At 40.7% G+C, this 19,728-nt stretch overlaps 1 protein-coding gene across 4 annotated transcripts in view; it reads left to right on the plus strand.

Annotated features, from left to right (window-relative positions):
- LOC121306952 (CUGBP Elav-like family member 4) overlaps window positions 1–17,027 on the plus strand; it is a 257,276-nt gene extending 240,249 nt beyond the window's left edge. For all 4 annotated transcript variants that reach the window (XM_041239007.1, XM_041238979.1, XM_041238996.1 and 1 more), the window contains 2 exons: window positions 2,107–2,276; window positions 16,952–17,027. In XM_041239007.1, the coding sequence (XP_041094941.1) occupies window positions 2,107–2,234 (128 nt within the window). In that variant the 3' untranslated portion in view covers window positions 2,235–2,276; window positions 16,952–17,027. The remainder of the gene's footprint in view (window positions 1–2,106; window positions 2,277–16,951) is intronic.
- Window positions 17,028–19,728: the final 2,701 nt, after the last annotated feature.

Consider the following 19,728-nt stretch of genomic DNA (forward strand, 5'->3'; position numbering starts at 1 on the left):
ACTGCAGTGTAGCCTATTGCAATCTCTTTTTACTCACTTATACATTATTTTATATACTGTGTTACAGAACATGTGACAGGGATTCCATTTGCACAACAAATCAATCATGTGAGGGACAGCCCATTTGCACAGAAGTGTGTGCTACAGATGGCTGGTGTTTTGCTGTATCTGCATTCTGAATGCCTGGCTATTAAATTCCAAGGCAGCTGCTGTTCTGCATGGCTGGAAGACACCATCCTGTTTCCTATTGCCTGCAGCAGCGGCAGATGGGTGCAGTCCCATGTTGCCAAGATGGGCAGCTGTGGGCGCATTTTGGTCTCTATAGACACTGACAGCTGGCCAGACATTACCAAACCCCTTCCCAACATCATCCTCAGAATCGCTGGTTTAAATAACAGGAGTGGGCTGGTAGCTGGAAAGATGGTGCACATGTAACAGGGTGAAGGCTAGGCATGAACTCTTGTAATGGATCTCCCCTAACCTAGCTGCTGATGAGTTCATAATATATACATCAGCATAGGAGACATATGGACCTCTCCACTAAAGAGCGTGCTGTTTAGCTGAATGTCAAGCACTCGTCTTTGAACCGCATGGTCTGTGCTTCTCGTCCAGCCTTTGCCTTTCCATCCAGTTCAATGGGCTGAGATGTCAAGTCATTAAACCCCAAGAAAACCTTAACCACTGCACAAAAGAGCCACGCCTGCCTGCACGAGCAGTTACTGGACCTCATCTCACCTGCAGTGGTCAGAATCTGTTGTGACAGTGCAAACCTTTGGGACACCAATATAAAGATCACAGTTAATGTGGGCCTGCTTCCATCATCATCCCAGGCATGGTGTTAGTTGGCAGTGGAGCTAAGCTGTTTAGTGGGTAACTGGGACCTGCTTTATCTGCCATAATCTCAGCTCGGGGTGTGCATCACTCACCTTTGCACTTTTCAACTAGTATTTTCCTACTTGCTAATTGCATTGTCCAAATTCTCACCAGCCATCTAGACTCAATAAAGTTACCAAATCAGACATAAACTATTTAGATGTTTAAATGTGGGGCTTGTTACACCATAATGCTAATGATGTTTTGGAATAAATAGCTTTGACAATCTAGCTCGCCTGTTTTTATGAATGAAGTAAGGGTTGGTATTCATGAAACTGTTAGACTCCATTATCGGTGAGATGATATTTCTACAGAAGGCTATGTAGTCCAGGTTTGTAGTCCTGTCTGTTTTCCTCTCAGAGACTGATTTGGTTTTATTCATATCAATATTTATACCCATGATATGAGTGAGGTGTAGCTCAACATCATCTCATTCACTGTGAGTTCATGGAAAGAACAAACAGTGTGAGAAATCACTTTTTAAATTGCTGCAGTCCCTCGAATGAATGCGTGGGCACCCAGAGTACGAGAAACAACATTGAGAATTTCAATGCAGTCGGGCTGCAGTTTAACTGCACCAAAACTAATGCAACATCTGCACTGTCCTGTTAGTCATGTGAAACTGCAGTAGCAGACTGTGTAAAGTAAACCTCAGTTACAATACAGTCTGATCATCTACTCCAGTGGCTCTCAAACTGGGGTCTGTCAAGGGCGTCCTAGGAAATTCTGGAAACTGTATGGAAACTGCTCACACCACTAATCATAAAGGTTTGAGAGCCTCTGGTCTCCATTATTGTCCAGCTATGAAGAATCTAGAGCAGGGTTGTCCATTCATGGTTCTGAGTTCCATTCCACTCCAGGTTTAACAAATGAAATGGTACAATTAACAACTACAGGGTCTGGATTGAGGTTTAATTGGTTCAGTAAAACAATTTAAAACAAGGCTGGAACAAAGACCGGAGTGGAAGGACCCTCTTTGGCCACCCCTGATCTAGAGGAAACCCTTCTCGCTAATGTTTTTGAATGGGTGTCTGCTGTACTGCGAGCGTGTCATCAAGTGTTGAGTGCAATGATGTTTCTGCTCAGCTGGGACAAACATTCCAGGCTTCTTTTACAGATGCTTGGAGAAAGAAAGAAAAAACAGCTTGAGCCGTGAGGTCAGTCAAAAAAAAGTAATGTCTGTCTTCCTCTCCCTCTTGTCTCCCTCTCGCTTGGTGTTGGGTCTGCTCACAGGGTTTGTGAGTTTTGACAATCCGGCCAGTGCCCAGGCTGCCATCCAGTCTATGAATGGCTTTCAGATTGGCATGAAGAGACTCAAAGTGCAGCTCAAGAGGCCAAAAGATGCCAATCGTCCATATTAACCACGCAGGACAGCGTGCACCTGGCACCAGACGATATAACAGGTAGGCTTCACTGCATCCTTCCTGACCCCCGTGCAAACACTCCCTCCTGCCCTAGTCAGAGCCAGACAGAGACTGCCTCCCCATCACAGCTACCCTGACAAACACACACTACTGTACACCAGTACAATCATATTATAGGAGTGGTAAACTACAGATTTACTGTGCTAATATCACTTTTGTCAAGCTTTATAAATGTACCGGTGTATGGCTGCCATTATGGAGCGCAGCTAACAAGGGTTTGTTTGGGCAAACCCTTATTATCAGCAGATTTTTCCAAATGAATTGGTCCCTAGCTCATTTTTATATACGCTTTTGTTGGGGCTCACTGGAGCATATTGGAGGAACTGGGAGGAAATTGGGAAAACACAAGCACAAGCTGGAAAGTGGAGATGCTGTGTGAAATAGCAAATAAAACTTTTCATGTAGAAAAAGAGGAATTGATAAGATTCGGACTGGAATGGACTCTTGATGATACAGTAGTTAAACAATGGGTATTTGGGGGAGGTTTGTCTGAAAGAAAAAACATAACTTCCATTTCTGAAACAAATGATAAACAATGTTAGACTGATCACACGCCCCCTAAATTAAATGTCTGAGTTGTTTATTTATGGGTTGGTAACTGTATTGGGTGTGTTTAAAAAAAACTGTGCTAATGACAGTTTGGAGTAAATGGTTTTGCGAATCAAGCCTTTAGCATACCTATAACAAATGAGTTGAAGCTCCAGTCTGCAGCCACTGTCGTGAATTTGCCTCTCCTCACTTGGGGCTGTGTTCACAAAGCATTTAGCATGGTGCCACGTTAGCAAACAAACTGCTAACGTTACAGAATCAGAAAACATCAAACTAGGGTGCTTGTACTGTAGGAACTTTGAATTACAGTCCTGGGTCATTCAGACGTTTTGTAACATTATCTTTGTTTCCTTAATTGAAAAACAAATTGGTGTTAACTTAAGATGATGGTAAATGCTTTGTGAATATGGTGCTTGAAGTCTAGAACCTAGTCAGGTCCTTCTATGGTATTTTGGTATGTCTGGGTGGAATATCACAGCTTTTGGAGAAAAAGCCAACAACAGTCTAGAACATTAAAACAGACTTTAAATAGCTCTTGAGTCAAAGCTTTGTGAATTGGGTCAGATAGCGCCCCTCCCTCTCTCCCTCTCAGCTCTGCACACCATTAATGCATTGACAGCTGCAGTTCAAGAGCAAAGAGGTCCATCGTGGACTGCACCACTTCATCAAGCAGACAAGATCAACGCTTAACTCCAAACAGATCAGATATCGCTCTCCAGGTCCAGCTACAGCAATCTTGATGGAATTGCTTGGTTTTATAAGAGCATAAGAACAAGAGGGAGCCATTCGGCCCATCTGTACCCGTTGGGTTCCGAGTTACTCAATGATCTCAAAACTTTGTCAAGTTGGGTCTTAAAGGAGCCCAATGATTCAGCATCAGCAACAGGGCGAGTTAACCCACTCCATGCCCTCACCACTCTCTATGTAAAGAAGAGTCTCCCACCTTGTCCAGTTGTGTCCTCTGGTCCTGGTTTCTGTGCTGCACTTGAAGTTGGTTGTTTATGGTTAATTTTATCAATTCCTAAGCCCCCCCTCTCACTGTTTACTTCAGCATTATGTCCTGTGTTACAGGTAATAGGACCCCGATGGAACTCACGTAGTGCAGCCTAGAAACTTTAAGGTTCCGGAACTTAGTGTTGTGGCAGAAAATATTGGCTTCAGCTTGATGTTTCCACTGCAGTGTTACAACACTTTCTCAACCTCAATAGTGATTGTGCGCTGCTTATGGCAATAATATTGACATGAATAAGGGGTTTTAATAGAGGCTACGTGCTCACCTCCTGGAACTTGCCATTCCTTCATCTTAGGGTCTTGAAACTGATTCATATTCATAAGCTCAACATCAGAAATCTGAACATTCTTTCTATCCAGCTACAGGAATGTTTAACACACAAGACCTTCACGACTGAGGAAAAACATTTTCGTCACATTGTAGCGTTTTATTCTCTTAAATTCTGTTTAATATGAATGCGCAATTAGCCTGTGTCATCAGAATTGATGAAGATCTCATTTTAGCATTGCTGGTTACAGTACGCTCATCACAGCCAAAGACCAGTCCCGTTCCTGCAAGATAATTGCTGGCTCACTTCCATTCACCATGTGCATCCGGTTCTATTAATGTTTTAGCTGGAGGGAACTTGAAACAAGGTAATGCAATAAACAGATCAAATGCAGAGCGCTGTATGTTTCGATTAACTAATTATTTCTTAATTAAATCCAAAGCATTTTCCTCCACATTTGAAGTGCTGTGAAATAAATGAGCAAGGGCTTTTTATTGTCAGTCAGCTGCAAGACATGTACAGGAAGCAGTGTGGCAGGAAAATAGTGAATACACCTTTTTTAGGATCAGTGTCACCTCTGTTCTGACTTGAACACCATTAAATCCCTATTATTTTATTAGTGTTATTATTTAAACAGGGAATTAAGAAGTTATATGTCAAGGCAGAGGTAACGTGTTACTAGCTTATCATTTACAGCTGGTCCATGCATGAACCGGCGACCCTGCACACTGGCAGCGAGCGTCTTAGCCATTATGCAAAAGAACCAGACTCGCCTGCATTGGTGGTTTGAGAGCTTTTAACCTCATTTCATCTCATCTTATCTCCTCTTACCGGCACTGCATTACACAACACTGCCCATTACACACAGTAATACAGATACCAAACAGGACCTATCGCCCCATACAAATGCTAGTGCTCTTTGAAGTTCCTCATCCCTGTTGGATAAGCCCTTACCTCAGTTAACTTTGGCACTTGTCTCGCACGCCCTGCCTCCTGCACATCAGCAGACTGCAAAAATTGCACGTCTCTCCAGAGTGCTGCTTTTCCCCAGGGCTAAATCCATCACTGAAATCTTTACTCGTGTTTGTCATACATGATGCATAGCGCTCCAGCACGCTGGAAGGAAGCCACTTCCTATTTCTAAGTGTTTGATGGCCACTAGATTCTTGCTTTTTTATTATTTGTTTTGGTCACTGTCAAGTCTGTGCTGGTGAAGTTTAAAGTCTTTGTTGGGCTGCTAGCCAGAGCGCCGTCCTTCATGAGTGGACCAGAGAGGTAGCAATCATAGACAGTGCAGCAGGGTTCTCAGACCACAACCACTCCCTTCCACCTGGAAATCAAGTGTCTATTCTACTGTATGTCTTCATTCTACATTCTGAGGCACAGTACCCTTGTGTTTCTTTAACCCTTTTGCTTATGCAGTGTGCTATTTGGGGTTGTCCTCTGATGTCTTGAAGTTTGATTGGCTCAGGGAATTTAAGGTGGGTCCTGGGGAAATGAATGGAGAATTTAATCTGCCTCCAGAGTTCTACAGGAGATCTTTGCTTGGACGGAATTCTAAGTAAACTCCATATGGGTTTTTAATTCAATTTTTAAGCAAACAATTTTGTAAAACCAGTGTGAAGAAAGGCAGTTTGTGTAAAATATTCTGTGAATTTCTCTCAGCCCTGGTCTAAAAATAGTGCAGTATATTTTTTTATTGAATCGTGAAACAATACTCTGTGCATTATTAATTCTATCTACCTCAGAACATATATGTAATACATTTTTGTTAAAAACTAGTTTTGTTTGCAGCGTGTAAATCATAAAAATAATATGCAATAGAGTGCTATTTTCAAATTTGTCATAAGAAACATTTATATATACTTAATACAGACGTATTATGCGTACTATATATATATATATATATATATATATATATATATATATATTTTTTTTTTTTTTTTTTTTAAGATATGCATATGATATTATTTAAAATAAATAAATAAATAAACTAATTATTATTGGTGCTGACAATGCATCGGTACTGTTTGGTATAGTTTGGTATTTTATTACTATCACCCATCTCTACTGTTGCTCATACTCTGCTTTCACTGCAGTAGGTCTGCACTTGCTGTCTTGGGCTGGTCTGGGTATATTTCCACCTGTAAATATCTTCACTTGCCAACCTTGATTTTGTTGTTCTGATCACATTGATGCTAGCTCGGGGGTCCAGATGGCCAGCGCACCAGGGCGCATGCTGCAGTATGTTCACAGGGAGCCTGTGCCAGCTCCTCTCCGCTGCCAAGGGGGGCAGTGACAAACCCTGTGTCGCAGACGAGCGAGGAACCAGCCCCGGAGTGCCCTGTTTGAAAACCCTGCAGACCCAGATTCATGAGATCACCGATGTGTCTTGTTTCATTTTCTTTAAGCTGACAGACTGACAGACGGGGTAAACGTGTTTCACATTTTATTGTGCAGTCTGTGCTGGGCTGTGAGAGAGAATCCTGTTTGCTAAGGAAGTATCAAGTTTGTATTCCAATTTCTCCAGCTGTGCCATCTAATAAAGTAGAAATGATTATAACAAAATTTGTTTACAGCACCTACAGGTTCACAAGCATGTCATAACAAGAGAAAGCCGTGTCTGCTGAGTACTCAGCAGCTCCACATGGATTTATTTGTGATATTGTGGCAGGTAAACAATTTGCTAGACTCTGCATGCTAAAAACACAAAACTCGACTAAAACAGGTATAAACCCAAGACTACATTCATAAGATCCGTCTATCTATCCATCAATCTATCTCTCACTTCAAACACTAACGTCTGGTAAAACTGAAAGGCGCTACATCAAGAAGACAAGGGTTTCCACAATGCCTTTGTTATCGTAACCCTGATGAAGGCATTGCCCTTTGAAACAAAGACAAAACTATTAAATATTTCTTCAAACTTATTTTAAACTATGGAACCTAATGTCAAAGCATTTACTCTTATTTCTGATTTACTGAGAAAGCAGATGAAATTGTTCTTAATTTCAATGAAAAAAAAAGTTTAAACTGCACCGGTCCTTATAAGCACTGCTCAGGTCAGCTCAGGGATCACACACTCGTTACAGGTCACCGTGTGAGTGTGTGCTGTGCTGGAGGTGCAGTCGAAGCATTCTCCGGGGGCTGGGAGACTGTCTCTCCCCTGCTCCATGAACACCAGACGCGGTGTACACTCTGCTGGAGCCTCCCTCGGGCTCTCCTGGCTCATCTGCTGTCATGTAGGTCAGAGGAGTCTCTTGTGCACGGCGCTGAGGGGAAACACGCTTTCATCTGTAATCGCATGTCATTTATCTAAAGATGTCACCGCTGCCGTGACAGATACAACTTGCTCCGTCCCCCCGGTCGGGATCATTCACTTCGGGGCAAGTGATGGTACGGTCTCGGACGGCCGCACTTTACGTTAAAGTGTTCTTGAAAGACGAGTAAACAGACACTTGTACTCTTTTCATCTTCCTGATGTTACAAATTAAAGTGTGGTGGACCTCCCTATATATATATATATATATATATATATATATATATATATATATATATATATATATATATATACCTATATATGACATATACGGCCCATGGGTATTTGGTCTTTCTAAACCCATTTTTATTAGTTTTTTAAATTTAGTAAATGTAACAAATGTTACCTTTCCGTCCTATTTCCCTAATATATCAGATTTAGGGACCTGATAACTCAGTCATACAAGCCCCAAGGGCAGAGCAGCACAGTTACGCATACTGTTTAACTACTCTGGGGTAACCCCTAAACAGCAAAATTATTAGAAATGCACAACATGAATAAACCACAGAGTACCACCACTTCCACGAGAGAGAGAGCGCTTCAACATGGATAAACCACAGTGTACCACCACTTCCAGGAGAGAGACAGCGCTTCAACATGGATAAACCACAGTGTACCACCACTTCCAGGAGAGAGACAGCGCTTCAACATGGATAAACCACAGTGTACCACCACTTCCAGGAGAGAGAAAGTGCTTCAACATGGATAAACTACAGTGTACCACCACTTCCAGGAGAGAGAAAGTGCTTCAACATGGATAAACTACAGTGTACCACCACTTCCAGGAGAGAGAAAGCACTTCAACATGGATAAACCACAGTGTACTACCACTTCAAGGAGACAGACAGCACTTCAACATGGATAAACCACAGTGTAGCACAGAGAGACAGCGCTTCAACATGGATAAACCACAGTGTACCACCACTTCAAGGAGAGAGAGAGAGCGCTTCAACATGGATAAACCACAGTGTACCACCACTTCCAGGAGAGAGAAAGTGCTTCAACATGGATAAACTACAGTGTACCACCACTTCCAGGAGAGAGAAAGCGCTTCAACATGGATAAACCACAGTGTACCACCACTTCCAGAAGAGAGAGAGAGCGCTTCAACATGGATAAACCACAGTGTACCACCACTTCCAGGAGAGAGAAAGTGCTTCAACATGGATAAACTACAGTGTACCACCACTTCCAGGAGAGAGAGAGAGCGCTTCAACATGGATAAACCACAGTGTACCACCACTTCCAGGAGAGAGACAGCACTTCAACATGGATAAACCACAGTGTACCACCACTTCCAGGAGAGAGAGAGAGCGCTTCAACATGGATAAACCACAGTGTACCACCACTTCCAGGAGAGAGACAGCACTTCAACATGGATAAACCACAGTGTACCACCACTTCCAGGAGAGAGAGAGAGCGCTTCAACATGGATAAACCACAGTGTACCACCACTTCCAGGGAGAGAGAGAGCGCTTCAACATGGATAAACCACAGTGTACCACCACTTCCAGGAGAGAGACAGCGCTTCAACATGGATAAACCACAGTGTACCACCACTTCCAGGAGAGAGAGAGAGCGCTTCAACATGGATAAACCACAGTGTACCACCACTTCCAGGAGAGAGACAGCACTTCAACATGGATAAACCACAGTGTACCACCACTTCCAGGAGAGAGAGAGAGCGCTTCAACATGGATAAACCACAGTGTACCACCACTTCCAGGAGAGAGACAGCACTTCAACATGGATAAACCACAGAATACCACCACTTCCAGGAGAGAGAGAGCGCTTCAACATGGATAAACCACAGAGTACCACCACTTCCAGGAGAGAGAGAGAGCGCTTCAACATGGATAAACCACAGTGTACCACCACTTCCAGGAGAGAGACAGCGCTTCAACATGGATAAACTACAGTGTACCACTACTTCCAGGAGAGAGAGAGAGCACTTCAACATGGATAAACCACAGTGTAGCACAGAGAAAGAGCGCTTCAACATGGATAAACCACAGTGTACCACCACTTCCAGGAGAGAGACAGCACTTCAACATGGATAAACCACAGTGTACCACCACTTCCACGAGAGAGAGAGCGCTTCAACATGGATAAACCACAGTGTAGCACAGAGAGACAGCGCTTCAACATGGATAAACCACAGTGTACCACCACTTCCAGGAGAGAGAGAGAGCGCTTCAACATGGATAAACCACAGTGTACCACCACTTCCAGGAGAGAGAGAGCGCTTCAACATGGATAAACCACAGTGTACCACCACTTCCAGGAGAGAGACAGCACTTCAACATGGATAAACCACAGTGTACCACCACTTCCAGGAGAGAGAGAGAGCGCTTCAACATGGATAAACCACAGTGTAGCACAGAGAGACAGCACTTCAACATGGATAAACCACAGAGTACCACCACTTCTTTACCCAGAATGCACAATAAAATTGTAAAAAAAAAATTATCTGCAATCAGATCTTTAATTGATAAATGGTCTGATTATCATGTTAATCGGCCTTGTCGGATTATATATTATATATATATATATATATATATATATATATATATATATATATATATATATATATATATATATATATATAGTACTGTGCAAAAGTTTTAGGCAGGTGTGAAAAAATTCTGTAAAGTAAGAATGCTTTCAAAAATAGACATGTTAATAGATTATATTTATCAATTAACTAAATGCAAAGTGAGTGAACAGAAGAAAAATCTAAATCAAATCCATATTTGGTGTGACCACCCTTTGCCTTCAAAACAGCATCAATTCTTCTAGGTACACTTGCACAAAGTCAGGGATTTTGTAGGCATATAGTCAGGTGTATGATTAAACAATTATACCAAACAGGTGCTAATGATCATCAATTCAATATGTAGGTTGAAACACAATCATTAACTGAAACAGAAACAGCTGTGTAGGAGGAATAAAACTGGGTGAGGAACAGCCAAACTCAGCTAACAAGGTGAGGTTGCTGAAGACAGTTTACTGTCAAAAGTCATACACCATGGCAAGACTGAGCACAGCAACAAGACACAAGGTAGTTATACTGCATCAGCAAGGTCTCTCCCAGGCAGAAATTTCAAGGCAGACAGGGGTTTCCAGATGTGCTGTCCAAGCTCTTTTGAAGAAGCACAAAGAAACGGGCAACGTTGAGAACCGTAGACGCAGTGGTCGGCCAAGGAAACTTACTGCAGCAGATGAAAGACACATCATGCTTACTTCCCTTCGCAATCGGAAGATGTCCAGCAATGCCATCAGCTCAGAATTGGCAGAAAACAGTGGGACCCTGGTACACCCATCTACTGTCTGGAGAAGTCTGGTCAGAAGTGGCCTTCATGGAAGACTTGCGGCCAAAAAGCCATACCTCCGACGTGGAAACAAGGCCAAGCGACTCAACTATGCACGAAAACACAGGAACTGGGGTGCAGAAAAATGGCAGCAGGTGTTCTGGACTGATGAGTCAAAATTTGAAATATTTGGCTGTAGCAGAAGGCAGTTTGTTCGCCGAAGGGCTGGAGAGCGGTACACGAATGAGTGTCTGCAGGCAACAGTGAAGCATGGTGGAGGTTCCTTGCAAGTTTGGGGCTGCATTTCTGCAAATGGAGTTGGGGATTTGGTCAGAATTAATGGTCTCCTCAATGCTGAGAAGTACAGGCAGATACTTATCCATCATGCAATACCATCAGGGAGGCATCTGATTGGCCCCATATTTACTCTGCAGCATGGCAACGACCCCAAACATACAGCGAAAGTCATTAAGAACTATCTTCAGCTTAAAGAAGAAGTGATGGAAGTGATGGTTTGGCCCCCACAGAGCCCTGATCTCAACATCATCGAGTCTATCTGGGATTACATGAAGAGAGAGAAGCAACTGAGGCTGCCTAAATCCACAGAAGAACTGTGGTTAGTTCTCCAAGATGTTTGGGCCAACCTACCTGCCGAGTTCCTTCAAAAACTGTGTGCAAGTGTACCTAGAAGAATTGGTGCTGTTTATAAGGCAAAGGGTGGTCACACCAAATATTGATTTGATGTAGATTTTTCTTATCTGTATATCTCCATTATTGTTGTAGTGGATGCTTGTAGTGTCCGATGACCATATGCACTGTGTAGTCTCAACTAATCTCTCCAGTAGCTGGTAACAACCAGCTTTTAGGATTACAGGTGTTAAAGTGTGATTCTCATAGACACTAACTGGCCACACAGTTGCTCTGTGAAAATCGTGTGTGCCTGTTGCACTGTGTTGAAGGGTTCTTTGGGCACCTGTAGTACTTTTCTGTTGCTTGTCACAATACACATGGGCCCGCTTGACACGTTGTTTCTGGTGCTGGTTTTCTGCAAATGTTGCAGGGAGTTATGGTAAAGCATAAAAAACCAATGCAAACCAAGGTAAACTTTGATAAATGCATAGTATACCATGGGAAACCTGCAGAATGAGCTTGCAAAGCTTTACTGTGGTAAGGGAATGAGCACTACCCCTTTTAAAACTGGACTATGAATTCAAACACACCAGTAAGGCGGGATTTTAGAAACCCTTTTCCACAGCACCCATACAGTCTGTGACTATTCCTGTGTTGTGAATGTGATGTCTGGGACCTTTATTGAAATAGCGCAGCAGTGTTTCATCCTCATGTTTCAGTGCTTTTCCTCCAGAGGCGGGGTCGAACAAGGCTCAGGTAATAAGTGGAATGTGTTTGCTGGGCAGCAGAGGAATTAAACCCACTACACACTCCTCCAAGCCATGATCAGGCTCAGTAACTGGCGGGGGTGTGCAGGTCAGGCCTGCAGCCATTGCAGATGGAAATTCACAAAGCTTTAACTCACTAGTTGTAGACTGTTTTGGGTTTTTTTCAGTCTGTTTATATGAATGAATTAGGGTTGGATGGGTTCTGTTCACAGAAGATCTGTTTAAAGAATGATTTTTCAAAGTGATGTTCTGTATTTATGAAACTGTTGGTAATGAAACCATCAATAGTCCGTTACAGTTTGGGAAATATCAAACTTATTATTATTCATTTTCATAAAAAAACAGACTTTACTTTGAAAAGCATTCTTTAAATAATTTTGTGACAGAGCCTGTTATTTCAAGATACTGTTCTAGACACTTGGAACTGTGGGACTCGTCTCGTCATTCTGTCCTTGGAGTTGAATGGATGTCAGATGCATCTCAAGAAAAGAAATATTCAAAGTACAGTGTTTTAAAGGGGAAGTCTTTTCAGTGTCCTGCACAGGCTCTCCTGACCTGGTCAGTGTTTGTGATTCAGTATTTGGAGCCTTAAGCATTACGAGACAGAGGGGGTTAATGTGCGGGAGAAGGATGAACGCTTGTTTAAGGATTGGTTTGGGGTTATGAAATGTCAATAATGCTTTTCTTCAAAGCAGCAAGGACTGTGTTGTTGTTATTGTTTTCCTGTGAACTGTCTTTAGAGAATGATCTCCATGGCGACCAGTTGTCTGTCATTTCCGTTCCCCAGAGCTGTCCATCTCTTTTGTTGTCCGCCATCTTGACGTCTTCAGGCCACTTTCACCCCTCCTAGACTCTCATTCTTTGTTTTTTAACATTAAAGCTTTGACTGATGCTGTGTTTGGATTTTTTTTTCTTCTCCCTCTCCCTTTTTTGCCTTCTGAAATCGTTTGTCATTCGATCTTTGTTTTGTTTTTTGTTTTGTTTATTTATCTGAGTCCCACCCAACCACAGAGCCAGTCATTCTCAACAGTGTCTGAATGCTGAGCTAGGATAAAGTTCATGGTATTGAAAGCGGAGAAAAAAGAGCCCCCCTCAAACCTCCGTAAGTTTGATTCAACTGAAAGTTGAAAGTTGTGAAATGCTGGCGTCATGTAACAAACTGCATGACCTGCCGCCACGTTTCGTGACTGAAACATTACCTCTTCTTTGTAGATCTATGTATATATATGTATATCAGTCTATGCTGGATTGTGTATAGAAGTAGATATATATAAATATATATATAGATGTATAGATGTATTTATATATCTTTGGATGTTGTATCAGTTGACGGTTGGCCAGTCATAATCACATGTGTGTTTTTTTGAAGTTTGTGCTGCCACAGTCTTTGCTGTCCTCATATTTTCTTTTTTTTTTCTTTTTTTAGTGCCTGCCTTGTAACTTTAATTTATTAATGGATTGTTTATTTGGTTCCTTTAATGTCAATGTTCGTTGCTTCTTTAGATGTCACAAAAAAAGTTAAAAAAAAAAAAGAAGAAGAATTCCTAAATGAGACTCTCAAATGGATTGAAATTGCTGATGATTGAAAAAGAATCGTGTGGTTGAATATTTATTGCACTTTTGGTTTTATTGAGAGTCATAAATATTGTGTTTTTCTTTCTTTTGTTCCTTTCTCAAGCATATGGTACGGGGCCTTTTTCATTTGCCGCACTCTAGTTTAATGGAAGCGGAAAACAGAATTGAACCATCATTAGCGTTTGGTCCCACCAGACAATTCCCCACCTGAATGCGCAAACGCTATTCCAAAGGCGATAGGTTGAGTGCCTTTCCCAACACCCGTTCCCAAATTGAGCCTGTCTCCTGTAAAGCCTGTCCCCCTCACAACTGAAAAAGGGTCCTGGTGTGTTTGGTGATTGTTGTTCTTTGTTCCGACTGCAGTGTTAAGGTTTGCTGTTTGTTGACCCAACAGTGTGGCAACCTGCCAGCATGGATTGATATCAATAGCGCATGATACTTTCACGAGAGTGGATCCTTTTCAGTACCTGTACTGTTTTGTTTATTGTTTTTTGTTTTTATGTATTCGGTCACCTTAATACTGTACTGTATCATGTGTAGTGAATAACTGCCTGCTTTTGATTAAAAAAACAGCATATATTTATATAGCAAGTGTTATTTGAAAGTGTTCTTTTGACAACTGCCACAAGGCATAATCTTTACCTTTCTTCAAGCTTAGTCACGACTGAAACCAACTGAAACCACAGAACTGTGCTTTTGTTTTTCTTAAAGGTCGTTGATTTCTCAGTGAAGATGACTTTTGAGTAGTTTTCCTTAAAGGGGGTTCTAGCTTAGGAAATAATTCCAGAAAGCTTTCCTGTCATGTGCTTTCATTCACGATGTAGTTTCCAGCAATGGCTGGCATGCTTTGACCCCAAAGACACTGCTGAGGTGACACGACCCAGGAAGTGTAACAGGCTACTCGAAAATAGGGCTTGCAGACTGACAGCATTCAATAATGTAGAACTTCATATTGTCATTTATACCTTGCTGGTGCTGCATTTCACAGCACTATGGAGTCCACAGGAATGTTATCAACCAGTGTTGGGGTTAATGAAATCAGGGGTGAGTCCCCAGTGCTGAAAAAACTGAGCTTTGGATTATACCGATGGGGTATAGGGGGACCAAACCAGCCCCTTTGTGTGGCCCCAGGTATACAGGGTGTGTATTCCCTTGTGGTAGAAGCGTGTTGAATAAGGGGGCGGACACGGTAGGTGTTTGGATACACGCAATTCGGTTTATCTGTTGTTCTAGGACTTGTGGATGTTACAGAATATGTTTCTTCTTAAAACACAATCTTTTAAATCTTTAAGCAAAGTAACATTAACTACATGCATAGGTACAGCAAGTAGGTGATATTCATTATTAGTTTTACTTTCTCGTTAATGTCCCATATGTACCATGTGCTTCTTTCAAAACTGCACGAGACCTACATAGAGAATGGAAGAAAGTGCACGAGAGGGGAGTTTTATGGAATTATTTTACAAACTAGAACACTTTTTTACAAACCACCCAAGTTAAGGAAATCTTATGTGGGATGAAAACCTGAAGTAAACAAATGGATGAGCCAGCCATGCAAAAGGTACTGAAGGGAGTCTAAGGAGTGCTATCAAAGGCTGCTAACATTAGATTCACAGCATTATCACTGGTCACTTTTTTTCTTGTGTTGAAGATCTTTTGGTTCTTTGATTGTAAGGATAGCCAGTAAGAGAAGTTGCTGCTGCTTCCTGGTACCAAATCACTAGAGTTCAACTTCAGACTCATTCCAGTGGTCAGTCAGACCAAGGGACCAGGGTTCAGCAGGTTATCTGCAGCTCTGCATATCCAGGGTTAACGTAAAAGAAAGTTCATTCAGTCAGGACACTCGTATGAGAGATTATTTATTAAAGCATAGACTAGACAACACAAATACATTATACACATTTGTACACTACGCTGCCCATAACTCAGCCTTGCAGATAAATGGAGAGGCTGATTGTAGGGAAGCCATGGGCAGGGGAGAAGGATAGCTGCCCTCCCCACTAGACAAAGCCAAAAAGCAGGTGAAGGCTGATGCACAGCAGGCACGTAATGAATTGAGGTAAGATATAAATCCCTTCCTTGTCATCATGGAACGTGGTGTTTATCAAAAGACAAATAAGATACTGGTTATTCAACTGTCGGCTTGTTCTGTTGTTAGAAGCAGCTAAATATGCTTGATGTTTATATGATTTGGTCTAACGTTAAAGTGAATTCCCTGTCGAAACCCCCGCTTTGCTTAATTGAAGAACCAAAAGATTCAAAGCCCAATAAAAGGGGGACCAGTAATAATGTTAATAAAGAAAACATTTAAGTTTACAGGTTGCAATGCCAAAGTACGGCAGTAAAAATGTCAGCGCCCCGGATGAGAGGAAAATTTGCTTCCAGGCAGCTTTTAAAACATACAATGTAGGGGCTCCCGAGTGGAGCATCCAGGAAAGGCAATCCATCTGGAGTGGAGGAGGCCCCCTATAAGTTCTGGATATGGCTGCATGGCGGGCTTGCAGAGTGAAAAAAAGCAGATGCCTGACGGCAGTTGTTTCGGAGGACGCAAGTGCGCGTTTTCGTCTCTCCCGAGTCAGTTCAGGGGTTGCAGCAGTGAGCCATGTTGAGAAAAATAATTGGACATTCCAAATTGGGAGAAAATTGGAAAAAAATTATCAAAAAATTATTGTCCAAAAAAACAATGCAGAAGTTAATTACCATTAATTGGTACTTAATTGTTAACATGAGGGAAGGACAGCTTTGCTTCTTTAAAATCAACACATTAATGAATGGATTTATGGAATACCTACTGATAAATACATCTTAAAGGCAGTTTGTGCACACTCTTCATTGTTAGCTAAAGCCCAGGGAAGGTGTTCTATGTGAATATGAATGCGGTTAAAATGAATGCAATAATAACACATCCCCCCTCATGCTAATTCTTAGCTCTTCCATTATCCCTCACCGCTGCCAACAAAATGCAAATCTTACAAAACCCAAAGAGGCAAATCAAGATAAAGAACGTAATTGCAAACTTTGACATTTGCCAAAATGAACGGAAGGAAAAAAAGCAATCTCTTTTTCTTTTTTTTTAAACAGCTAGCCTTTCAGTTTCTGATGTCAATGACTAACCTTGATTCCCACTTTGAATAAGCCAGGCTGCCTACCATCTAGTTGTTTGTAATTTGCTGATCTGGATTTTTGACTTTCTTTCTTTCTTTCTTTCTTTCCATGTTTTTAGGACCAGATTTTTGGAGTGGAAACGCATGTACAAATAAATAATAATAATCAAACAAAAAATAATAAAAATCGAGGAAGAAAAAAAAAGTACCGTTGGATACTGCTTTTGGGAAAGATCAGCATAACCTCAATCAGACTGAAGGATCTGTTTCACACTTCCTGTTGTATTGGAGTGTGAGAGACTGTTAAATATCTGCTTGGAAATAAACAATGTTCTTCTGTGTAGTTTTCAATGCAATGCAACGTGACGAGCAGGAAATGAAGGACAAGGATGATGAAACAAGGCAAACATTTCTTTTGAGGAAAGTGTTAATTTGAAAAGACCTCGAGCTTTCAGAACACACATGAAGCTTGAAAACAAAACAAAAAACTATGGATCGCATCAAGGAGTGCCTGTTTGTCACCAATGGATAGCGTTGCCGTGGTGATCCACAACAGCAACAGTTACTAGGGAGTCTCATTTATCATTCCTTAGCTATTTTAGGGACCAAAGGACCAAACAATTTTTATTGCAGACTTGTAGCTGTATATGTAATATATTGGAAGTAACTTTGTTTCTCTTTACTGTTCCGTAAACAGTCTGAAGAGTTATTATATAAAAAAGAGACTGTACAAAAATTACACACACACACACACACACACACACACACACACACTACTGATAGATACACGATACGATGAACTTGATGATCTATTGATGCTATGCTTTTTAAAAATGGTAAAGTTATACTTCTTTGATACTAGCCAGGAGGGGAGGAGGCACTGTGAGAATTGAGATTAGATTTCAATCAGTTTTCGCGTGTTGGTCTGCAGTGAGAAACTAGCCCATTCCTTTACCAGGACAGGGAAGATCACAGGAAAACTACTGGTTTACAAGATGAAGAATCTGATTGTTTTTGAAAGGCTTTTTGGACCTCCCATTTAAATTCTTATTAATATCTGTACAGAATCAATGCAAAACCTGAAAAATATAAATATATATATATATATATATATATATATATATATATATATAGATCTATATATATTATAATATACTATTTTTTATGCTTAGATATAATATATGCCATATCAATGCATATATATATATATATATATATATATATATATATATATATATATATATATATTATAATATATATGTCATATGGCATAATACTAAAAAAATAATATTTTTTTATTATGGTCTTAACCTTTTGTAAATTTCTAAATTTTAAAGTCTTCAATTCCTAGGATGGCCAATCGGTTAGGCTTTTATTAAACGAAAATAATGCAACCCTGGCATTTACTGTTATGACCGTCAAGAAATTCCGTATTTAATATTATATAGATATAATAATATTATATATATATATATATATATATATATATATATATATAGATATATATCATATATATATAGTTCCGATATTAGGAACTGACCAATGACTACAAAGAAGAAATTAAAAACACAGGTGGTCTTCATATTTACAAAAGTAAACTTGAGGAAAATACACTTTTTTCACTGAAATCTTCAGGCAAACGTTCATGCTTTGTGTCTCTTCATGATTCTGCTCATACAGAAATATGGATTTCCGTCCATTCATTCTCCTCTTCTAGAAATGACCCCCTCTTCACCTCTGAGGTTACAGAACGCAGGAAGTTATGAAACTGTGCGCTGAACTCTACATGGTGTCACGTGTTTTTAAAACCTCCTGTAATCTGTAAGCCTTGTCTTCACAAGCCTCTCAGGCGCTATTTCCTCATCTAGGAAAAAAAACCTACCAAAATAAAACAAGCCCTTTGTTCCTATCATCAGCCACCTACAAGTTACTCACTCTAGAACATCCTGCCAGTCCCTCCCATTCTAGAATGTTCTCCGTTAAGAAATCCTTCCCATTTCTACCCCCCACCCTTCCTAAAAACTCTATCCTTAATTCTAGTGCTGGTGATGAGAAGGTCCAGGACTGGTTGCACCAGCTGTGTGTACGTTCTTACTTCAGACGCAAGTCTTTACTAACGTTGATTTCACACATACTGTCTTTTCAAGGGTTGCACCTGCTATGATAGTTACAACGCAAGACTAATAGCTGCTTACAATGTCTCCATACCTTTAGATAGGTGTAAGCTGTTCATAGACTCAAAATACAAGACTTTTGCTGCGTGAGCATCTGTTTGAAGATGATTTTGTTCAGAGTTTTTGTCGTCAGTGAATCCTACCAGACAGCATACACTCTCTTGATAATTATAGGACATCCTTTTAAATCCTATTAGATTCTTATACGATTTAATAGGGTAATAATAATTGTAAAGTTCCTATGTGATCCGATAGGAATTATTTCAATTTCTAAAACATTCCTATAAAATTTGCAATAGGATTTCGCATAGTATTTTTTCACCAGGGTTATATTTTAATGTGTTATTATATATGTATATTTATTATCAGTAATGCCGTAATCCATTATTACAGTTATATTAATCATTTATAAACTTTCCTAAAACTTGCTTTTGAATGTCAATATTTTATATCATACATATGTATGAATGTAATGACATACCCGCGATTCCCAGTACAGTATATTGTTGAATTAATTAGCTGTCTTGTCAGCCTGTCTGTCAGAGGTGACTGACAGGGAGGCAGCACTAGGAGGAGCCGTGGGAATTATTGTTTTTCTATTCGTAACAACTGGATTTTTATAAATAACACAGGGAAGTGTGAAGGTTGAAGATATGAAGTACAGCATAGGTGGAAATGAAGGTGCCAAGAAAATGATAAAGGGGCCATTCATAATGGAGGAT

Source organism: Polyodon spathula, chromosome 2, assembly GCF_017654505.1.
Source record: "Polyodon spathula isolate WHYD16114869_AA chromosome 2, ASM1765450v1, whole genome shotgun sequence".
NCBI lineage: Eukaryota > Metazoa > Chordata > Actinopteri > Acipenseriformes > Polyodontidae > Polyodon > Polyodon spathula.